Consider the following 9,982-nt stretch of genomic DNA (forward strand, 5'->3'; position numbering starts at 1 on the left):
TCAAGTGCGACCATCGAGTTGCTGGTGGGCATACACTGAAATGCTCTCGACATTTTCAATTCGCGTATACTACAATGATAATATACATGCATTCTTTCCGATATGTTAAATAAAATATACGACTAAATATGAACCTCGAAAATACTAATTTTAAATTACATAATGAAGACTACCAACACAACAACGGTAATATTCCCAGAATACTAATGGACAATCGTAAAAAAATTATCATCTTTCCGAGAAAATGAACGTCGGCAATTTAATAACATCCGAATACGCCGCCTGGCTGTAGGTCAATAACACGAATCCAACAAGTTGCAACCACGACCATGCTGTCCACTTCTCTCCAAACACCGAGTCTGGCAATAATATGTAGTGTATGAATAGATCCACAAGCCATATCACAGCGGTTCGAGATGCTTCAATCATCGTCCTATGCACTGCAGTCAACTTATACGTTACCATAACACCAGATATGTTATAACTTAATATCGATATAAAATAAATGAATAAATTAATAATCAATTGTACGTTGTTTTGGAGCATCTTCAAAGTGTCAATCGTGTTTTCCATACTTCCGCGATCTTCTCCTGGGATCCTTTGCAAGATTGGGAAGACGATTATACACATGAAAAAACAACCCCAAATTCCCTCGAGTCCGACCAATTGCAGTGGTGACACCGTCCACTCTTTCATGAGCCTTTCCTCACAGACAACCTGGCCTGCTTGCACGATCTGTCCGGCGACTATCATAACCATACCAATTAGCATCATCGTAGGGTCGCCTCCAGCAGGGGTGGAGTTTTGCGAACTCATCAAATTGGCAAAACCAACGATAAGAATTGCGATAAAACACAGACCAACCGCAACCCAATGGTGAGCTTGTAAACGTCTTCCCAGGAAAAATACCGACAGGATTGCACAAAATATTATTTCCGCGCCTCTCAGCATTTGCCAGACCGATGCAGGGTTGTACAGAAGCCCCACAAAGCACATAACCGTAGCAGTTAGATCCAACGCGGCGGGCAGACCAATCATAAGGTATCGTTTCACTTTATGATTTGTATCAGGCCTTCTTATGGGCTCCAGCAGAGGTTCCTCCTGATCGATTTTCTCGTTAGTTCTCCGACGTTTTATATAAACGCTTATCAAGTACGCCACAATGCTGAGTGACATTCCCATGAACATTGAAAAAGTGTTAAACCATGGTTTTGCGAAAAGATGTTTTTCACCGTCGATGCCAACAGATGAAGTTTGAAATTGTATTTTCCCTATCAGCGTATTCAGCGCGCCGAACATCAGCATTGACCCAATGTAGACTCCTATAACTCCCATCGTGTAAAATGAATGAAAATCTTCAAAATGAACAATACCATACCGAACTCAGACACCTCCGAATCTCGAAACTTCATACACGTGCGTGGATTTTTTACGTAAATGTTTATTCTAAGGCTAACCAAGAAAACGAGGAAATTAGCAACTACTCCATCATCATCAACAACAACAAGTACATGAGATTGCAATTATAGTTTAGTGGCGACCTCAGTAAGACAGGCGCCATCGTACTCGGTTTATGCCTAGGAAAGGAAAATTTTGCGCGCCAGAAAACCAGGTGGCTGAAGGCTGAGGAAGAATCATTCTTCCCTTCCCCAATAATTCCCGTTTCAGTTCCCGGGAATAATGGCTGGTCTAAAACGGGAATAATGGATCTCATTTAGGGAATTATAATACAAGACCGGCGTTTGCTCCAGGGAAACATGAGTATGAACAAGGAATCCGGAAAAGGGTCATACGCACTTCGATGAACCCTCTCGGCCGCATGGCCGAGAACAAAATATGGACTCTCTTGCGTTTTCCCACTTTTCCGGCTTTTCACGAGGCGCTTTGAGCGCCGCGCTTGCCAGGCAATCACTACAAGCTCGGTCCAGTGAACTGATCTCAGCATGAGTTCAATATGTCGTTCGTGGGCAATATTCCCAGGTGTTGTATTGGTCATAGCAGCAGTTGTTGAAATCGCTTTGTTTTCACAGGAACAGCATTCTCAATTGTTGTATCGGCCATAGCGACACTAATTTCAGTCGCTGAGTTCAACACAGCGTGTTGCTTATAGCAAATCATAGCCCATACAATGAGGTTTCACCACCCTAGACTAGGGTCCCTAGTGATATGAAAAACACTGGTGAAAAACATATTTCACGACTACTGCAGGTTGTTAGCGCAAGAGTGAAGTCATTCTCGCAGAGAGGGAGCAATAGTGAACAACCACGTCGGAGTCTACACTTGCACTTTCAACTGCATCTCTTCTTGGAGTTGGTGACGTGAGCTTACCTCCACATCCTATGATGATGTCCCCATGGCCAACCACTAAAGTACTTCAACTCAAATGATGATATGAATGATGATACATGTCTCCAACCTTTGCGTCATAACTAATGCTCGACCTAAGGTCGGAGCAACCATACTTGTATCTTATTTATAGCGACGAGATTTACCGAAGATTGAGATCTCAATAAAAATACTGGACGCGGCGTCACAAATAATGTCTGTCTATATGAAAAATCATGTCTTGTAGTAATGTCGTCTTCATTGTTTCTCGAAAAAATCTGATAATGATGATGAGTATAAAAAAAGTATAAAAGATAAAACAGATGCCCTGGGTGAGCAGCCGTCATTGCCCACATACGTTCTGCTGGCTATATGATAGAATGAGAACCCAGACGAGAAAGCAGAGTAGATACACTCCACATACATAATCATCGAGTCTTCGATAGCCTCCGCCCTAAATTCAGGCCCTGAATGTCAGAACCACGCTGGGCTTAGATTTATTGTTAGGGACGAATTCCACCGAGTTGTTGCCCCTGAAGTAGACCCACTGTGCAGGGACGTTAACGAACTGCCTCGTCTTGTTGACGTAGGGATTGTCGAGCAGTATACGCTCGCCGTGACTTCCCTGAATTAACGTTATGCGGCCAAGGCCTGAGTTATATACTGCGGAACGCGTATATGACTGACTCCGAAAATCTACGAACTTAGTGAGCGCGACTGGACCGGTTGCTTCGAAGTAAGTGCAGACGAAATCGGGGGAGCAGGCGCCATATATATCTGTAACCAGCTCCTCATCCGCCGCGAGGGAACCGTCGGTAGTAGCCGACAGTTCTGAGGCATCGGGGATGGCGGTACAGGTGGAAGCGTGTTTTGGCCGCTCCGCGCAGGCCTCCATTGTTAGATTGTGAACATACTCACCCTTCTTAGAGACCATCTGGACAACTCCGGCCGACCCCGGTGGCACCTTGAGATCGAAGCCCACTTCGTAGTAAGGATATATCTCAGGACCCTCACTATGTCCTAAACGTTTCAGGATGAAAGTGTTGTCCTTGATAACCGCACTTTCGTACCAAAAAGCATAATAGTGATTTCCGAAATAGTTGTAACCCACGATAGCCTTCCCAGGAGAATCGTATTGGAAGAACATGCATCCCTTGAACATCACTCCAGGTTTAGGACTAAGCACATCTTGGTAGGCGCAGTATTTCCCAGGCTTGAGAGAGGTATCAACACCGGTGACGACACCATAACCAGCTAACACTGCCATAGTGACTAACGCGGTGGCAGCAGACAGCATTCGAGTGGAGGTAAGACTCAAAAGACTGAGAGCATTTCGTATCGCGAACCTTCAAGATTGAGTGAAGATAAGACTCCTCATCAAAGGCCTGTGAAGCGTCCTCTTGAGTATTAAGCCAATCACCACTGGACCAGTGGCACTGGTGAGCAGTAACCCAAACTGACATGCTGCAAACGGTAATATCTTCGTTGTAACGCAATAGCTAGCAGTTTCAGAAAGTTACATGTGAACTATGGTTGTTCCTCGCACCAGATAGCGTAATCGGTAAGCTACAGCTAAAACAATGTGAGCGAGCCTTAACAACGAGACGCATAACAACACAAACGTGAATCACGCTGCGTAACAATCACGTCACGTCTAAACATGTACCGTTATCAGCGATTTTACTTGGTGATAGCTAATCACCCAGTGTAGCAGCAGCTGCTACGCATCTGATAATTACAAGTGACTCTAGTCGCTGTTACTCTCAGCCTCTGATGTTTTCATTCTCATCACGCATGTATTGCGCGGCGCTCATGTGAGCCGTATTTCGTGCTGACCTTGAATGACTAAAAAACGCAGCTAACTCGTAACCCTTTTGGGGCTTGCCTGGTAGGAACATTTCCTCTCTGGCAGATCGATTCGCGACTCGAGCTCTTTTCCCCGTTGTTACGCTAGGTCGCGGATGGAAGCCTGGGAGTTTAGTGCTTGATACACTCAGTGTGTCGAGGGAAATTCCAAGATAGTCCGCTGCGTGAATGTGCGTGCGTGCGAGTCAAGCCTCGTCACCCTTGTGCTCCTAGAGGAGCTTGAGGCCAGTGAGACGAATGTGCCGGCATACCACGACGGTGCGTATCCTATTGACAATCAAATCAATACGATCAAGATAGGCCTGCTGCTAGTGATTGGGACTCGCTCCCGGGTGCCTCCTCTGACTGCATCATGCAGTCTGCATGCTCGACTCATGATCGGACATATTGGAAAAAGGATTTAATGAGTTATACCGAGATTCCCCGTAGCACGCCTACACACGGTCCTAGCACGCCTGTGCAGATGAGCACGCATGCGCAAGCGGGGTATCCCCCAACACTCTGGTGAAGAAGATTGACTATACGATGGACAATAGACGAGAGTACAGGGACAATACCAACTAACGTAAGATGGAGACATAGTCGTACCCAATCACTAGAAGAATAAGGAAATCGTCCTAACCTCTCTAGTGAGGCTCACAGCATAACAAAGTGCTGAATAATCTTATCCTTTTGTTGTTGTTATTCATCTTATTCTTATTTGCATCAATCGAGCGTTGTATGTAATCCCGCGACATGACGTGCACAGTAGCGCACGCCTAGCAGAGACTGTCTGGTTGAATAAGGCGAGACACGAGAATGCTTTTCACATTGGAAGAAGTCTTCCGCTAAGCTTTCGCTCTTCTTGTCTAAGAGCTCCTCCACCAATCTCCGTTTCCGAGTTCCCCAAGTCTTCACATTTTCTACCGGGATATGACTTCATGAGGCATATAGGGATTATAGAGCTGCATAGCCGCAATTGCCCCGTCCTCGCTGGAGGCCCACAGGGAGTACTAGCAGCTCGCGCCGCTCCGCTCCGGGGAATCTGTAGCTCCTCCGGAGGGGAGGTTGTAGCGCATTTCCCGTATGAGTTTTGCACTTGGTTATGAAAGTAAAGCGTGGACTCCACAGTGTAAAGTAATAGTTGGAGGTTTCGTTTGGGTACTCCCATACGACCACCGAATGGATGTAAATTTGGCAAATTTAATTTGCACGAACTGCGTGAGCACACAAATTGTCTAACTGTGTTCGCGGCGCGAACTTCGCGCGCGTACGCACAAATCTCGCTCGCCCATTACTCGTTGCATGAAACGCCGTTTCAGAAACGGCTCGCAGTCCTCAGGCTGAAATGGATAGGATAAGGAGCCTTATCACCTGTTATGGCTATCCCAGTGTAATTGAGTCAACCAGTGCGGGGTGTTACTACTTACATGGTGGAGAACCCGCTGGCCGAGCTCCTTGAAGTCCTCGGTATTGCTGAACCCTCACTACAACTATGGTTATCTGCCGCTGAGTTAGAGACTGCCATGGAAGCCTTCCATTGGAAGGGCAATCTCTTAGTAAGAAGGTCTATCTACGACGTACCTTCTTCACCTATATAGACGCCGAAGGCCCTAACTCTCGAGCTGCAAGCCTCTCTCGAAGGTCAGAAAACACAGTACATCCACAGCAGGTTACATCTTCTGCTCCCACTGTGCAGGTGACCTGCAGCAGGTCTACCGTCAAGGAGTGCTCCAGGCCCCTCTCATGCAAGGTCAACAACATTCTTGTAACAACGACATCACCAACGTGGCTTATTGGTGTGATCTATCCCACAACTATGACAAGGAGAAGGTGCTTGATACAACGAAGGCCATCAATGCTGTTTCGCATATCAAGCGCCCCGACACAGGGTTGTCGGAAGTGGAAATTTCGGAAATTTCCGCTTGCGGAAATTTCCGAAATTTCAGACATGAAATGCAACCCGTGGAAATTTCATATTTTAAAGGAAATTTTAGGAAAAAGACGATTAACAGACATTGAACTTATCCCTAGTGCTCCTGGAGCACTGCTCCTACGGAAGCCACTGGCTTCCGGAGTACTGCTCCGGAAGCTCCGAAAACAATTATTCAGTTAGACGATATACAAGACATAACGAATTGACCACCGCATACGCGATCAGGACCGATTCACGGAGAGATCGATTGAAATGACGCGCGCCAGATGTCATAACCGTTTCACAACATGGTGATTTCATGTGTGCTGGTATACGGCATCATGTTCAACATGGTCCATGTTGTCAATATGGTATGCTATCTTCAATGCTTCGAGTAGCTCTCCAGAAGTCTCTGTTATAGTCAGGATGGAGCCCACTCACATTGATCCGAGTCTACTACACAGATTTGTTGATATATGCCCAAGTTGGATCAGCCGAATGACGACGTGGTCTCCGATGAAAGAGACGTCTTTATCTCTAGCTGAACCCTTTGAAGATTCTTCACGGTTACAGAGGAGAGGGTTGCTGATTATAAGATCCAAAATACGTTCATCTGCCGGTGTGGGTGGGATCAGGGGTTCGACAAGTCTACTCGTCGAAGGGACCATGTTCGCCGTGAACACTAGGCAGAATTGGGCCTGCTACCAGTGGTAGCCTACCACCCCCTACCAAGAAGTGTCGAAAACTCCGAAGGTATTCTATGATGACCTCAACAGCAAGCAGCAACAGCGATTCTCCGGCAGGATTCCTCCCCTCAAGTTTGCTCCCAAGATTTCGGACTTCTTGGTTAAGGTGCAAGCTGGGGATCATTTCATAAGAATCTTGTTGCTCTGGCTACGGCTATGAACTGGAGTCTCAGAGACATTACTTCTAACAGCACCAGTGCGCTCCTAGGCTCGCTTCATCCGGGGTACAAGTCGCTCACATATGAAGAAGTAAAAAAGATCAGGGGTGATATTTTTAGAGAAACTGGGGAACTCTGTTTGAAGGAGTTTTTCGACAAGATCAAGCAGAGATTTTCAGAGAAACAAGACCTCCGCCGGTATCCGGCGGAGCGAAATTCTTTTTCCACCTTTGAAACAAATTTCATGGAAATTTCCGTATGAAATTTCAATTTCAGAAATGGCCTTGCGATTTCCATGAAATCGACAACCCTGCCCCGACAACAAACAGTACAAGGGAAACTCTGATAACAGGAGTATCAACTACTTCCTGAGTCTTATCCGCTGTGAAGCGAAGCAAACTGCGCTGGGCCCTCGACTATCTTATATCTATCTATCCAACTGTCTTAGTCAGTCGGTCAAGAGGACCTCGAGAGTTCCATAAGTCAACTTTAAATACAATAGTAATATCGATTTTTTCCTGTAGTCTGTACTGTGTGGGTGGTAGGAATTAATGTGCGAGCCATATGATTGCGTTTTGGTAGCCATTGTACTGTATTTGACCTCAGCCATTCTTACCAAGATCGTCGCAATGGGAACATTTGTCATCTCAGAATACAGGGCGGCTTATATCGATAGTGGTCGGAAAGTGGTCATCTATTTCACATTCTAACACTAATCAGGATCAATTACGACCCTGGAGTTGCTAGTGGGCATACACTGAAATGTTCTCGACACTTCCTGTTATCGTCAATTCGCGTATACTACAATGATAATATACATGCACTTTTTCCAATGTGATAAAAAAATATACGACTAAATATGAATCTCGAAAATATTCATTTTAAATTACATAGTGAAGACTACCAACACAACAACAGTAATATTCCCAGAATACTAATGGATCATCGTAAAAAAATTATCATCTTTCCGAGAAAATGAATGTCGGCAATTTAATAACATCCGAATACGCCGCCTGGCTGTAGGTCAATAACATAAATCCAACAAGTTGCAACCACGACCAAGATGTCCACTTCTCCCCAAACACCGAGTCTGGTAATAATACGTAGTGTATGAATAGATCCACAAGCCATATCACAGCGGTTCGAGATGCTTCAATCATCGTCCTATGCACTGCAGTCAACTTATACGTTACCATAACACCAGATATGTTATAGCTTAATATCGATATAAAATAAATGACCAAATTGATAATCAATTGTACGTTGCTCTGGAGCATCTTCATAGTGTCAATAGTGTTTTCCATACTTCCGCGATCTTCTCCCGGGATCCTTTGCAAGATTGGGAAGACGATTATACACATGAAAAAACAACCCCAAATTCCCTCGAGACCGACCAATTGAAGTGGTGACACCGTCCACTCTTTCATGAGCCTCTCCTCACACACAACTTGGCCTGCTTGGACGATCTGTCCGGCGACTATCATAACCATACCAATTAGCATCATCGTAGGGTCGCCTCCAGCAGGAGTGGAGTTTTGCGAACTCATCAAATTGGCAAAACCAACGATAAGAATTGCGATAAAACACAGACCAACCGCAACCCAGTGATGAGCTTGAAGACGCCTTCCCAGGAAAAATACCGACAGGATTGCACAAAATATTATTTCCGCGCCTCTCAGCATTTGCCAGACCGATGCAGGGTTGTACAGAAGCCCCACAAAGCACATAACCGTAGCAGTAAGATCCAACGCGGCGGGCAGACCAATCATAAGGTATCGTTTCACTTTATGATTCGTATCAGGCCTTCTTATGGGCTCCAGCAGAGGCTCTTCCTGATCGATTTTCTCGTTAGTTCTACGACGTTTTATATAAACGCTTATCAAGTACGCCACAATGCTGAGTGACATTCCCATGAACATAGAAAAAGTGTTAAACCATGGTTTTGTGAAAAGATGTTTTTCACCGTCGATTCCAACAGATGAAGTTTGAAATTGTATTTTCCCTATCAGCGTATTCAGCGCGCCGAACACCAGCATTGACCCAATGTAGACTCCTATAACCCGCATCGTGTAAAATGAAAATCTTCAGAATGAACAATACCGTACCGAACTCAATGACACCTCCCAATCTCGAAACTTTCGATAAAAAAAACTACTTCACGCGAATGTGTGAATTTTTTACGTAAATATTCACTCTCAGGTTAGGTAAGAAATGGATGAAAATTCCACTATCAATATTGTCAACTACTTCATCATCATCATCATCATCATCAACAACAAGTACATGAGAATGCACATATAGTTAAGTGGCGACCTCAGCGAGACACGCGCCCATCGTACTCGATTTAAAGAAAATTTCGCGCGCCACAAAATTATTTCCCTCGCACTTAAACTCCAAAGTGAATGCCTTGGGATTCTCAGCAGCCGATACGTGGGTGTATAAATTGCTCATCGTCATCATATCATTTCACATCACGTGTTTTACGCGTTATTCACTGCTCACATGCGGCGTTTCTCATTAAATAGAATGTGTTTTTCATATCACCGGTGAGACTCCACTGTAAAAGGCAACACATAAGAGAAACACATGCTGAAAGTATAAGAGCATGTAATAAGAATTTGCGCAAAATCCAGCTGCCGCTGCTAAGCTCCGACAATGGGAAGGCGAGCTGTGAAGCAGGGAGCCGCTCGGCCGGTTCGACTGCACGAAGCCGCAGAACCAGCCGAGATTGCTGCGCAATATTGTTCTCGTTCGAAGGCTAGTCGAACGATTCGCGAACGTGTTCCTCGTGTTGTGTGTTTCTGCAGCTACTGGGTGGGAGACGTTCGTGAACTCGCGACCAGTAGCTCAGATGCCCGACCGTGCTCAAACCACAAGCACTGACTGCTCGGAGGTATCAGTGGTGGTGTTTCTGAGGGTCAAAAGTTACCGTCGACATTTGGGAAAATTTTGTACCCTCATTTTGGCTTGAGCTGACCCTCAGCTTCTCACAG

General features: G+C 45.3%; 3 protein-coding genes across 3 annotated transcripts in view; all 3 read right to left on the reverse strand.

Annotated features, from left to right (window-relative positions):
- Nucleotides 1-1,335, reverse strand: Pmar_PMAR019972 (conserved hypothetical protein; the record flags this gene model as incomplete). The annotated part of the gene is made up of 2 exons (XM_002771333.1): nucleotides 1-69; nucleotides 532-1,335. 2 exons carry the CDS (start codon nucleotides 1,333-1,335, stop codon nucleotides 1-3), a joined length of 873 nt encoding a protein of 290 aa, XP_002771379.1.
- Nucleotides 1,336-2,785: 1,450 nt separating this feature from the next.
- Pmar_PMAR019973 (hypothetical protein) lies at nucleotides 2,786-3,622 on the reverse strand (the record flags this gene model as incomplete). Its single annotated transcript, XM_002771334.1, has 1 exon — nucleotides 2,786-3,622. The coding sequence occupies one exon, from the start codon at nucleotides 3,620-3,622 to the stop codon at nucleotides 2,786-2,788; it is 837 nt and encodes a 278-aa protein (XP_002771380.1).
- A 778-nt stretch (nucleotides 3,623-4,400) lies between these two features.
- The window catches only part of Pmar_PMAR019974 (hypothetical protein), a gene marked incomplete at both ends in the record, with an annotated part of 6,666 nt that continues 1,084 nt past the window's right edge, over nucleotides 4,401-9,982 (reverse strand). Inside the window, 3 exons of the mRNA XM_002771335.1 lie at nucleotides 4,401-4,458; nucleotides 5,601-5,743; nucleotides 8,252-8,885. Of these exons, the coding sequence (XP_002771381.1) occupies nucleotides 4,401-4,458; nucleotides 5,601-5,743; nucleotides 8,252-8,885 (835 nt within the window). The remainder of the gene's footprint in view (nucleotides 4,459-5,600; nucleotides 5,744-8,251; nucleotides 8,886-9,982) is intronic.

The sequence above is a fragment of the Perkinsus marinus genome (genome assembly GCF_000006405.1).
Source record: "Perkinsus marinus ATCC 50983 genomic scaffold scf_1104296963016, whole genome shotgun sequence".
NCBI classification, from domain to species: domain Eukaryota; phylum Perkinsozoa; order Perkinsida; family Perkinsidae; genus Perkinsus; species Perkinsus marinus.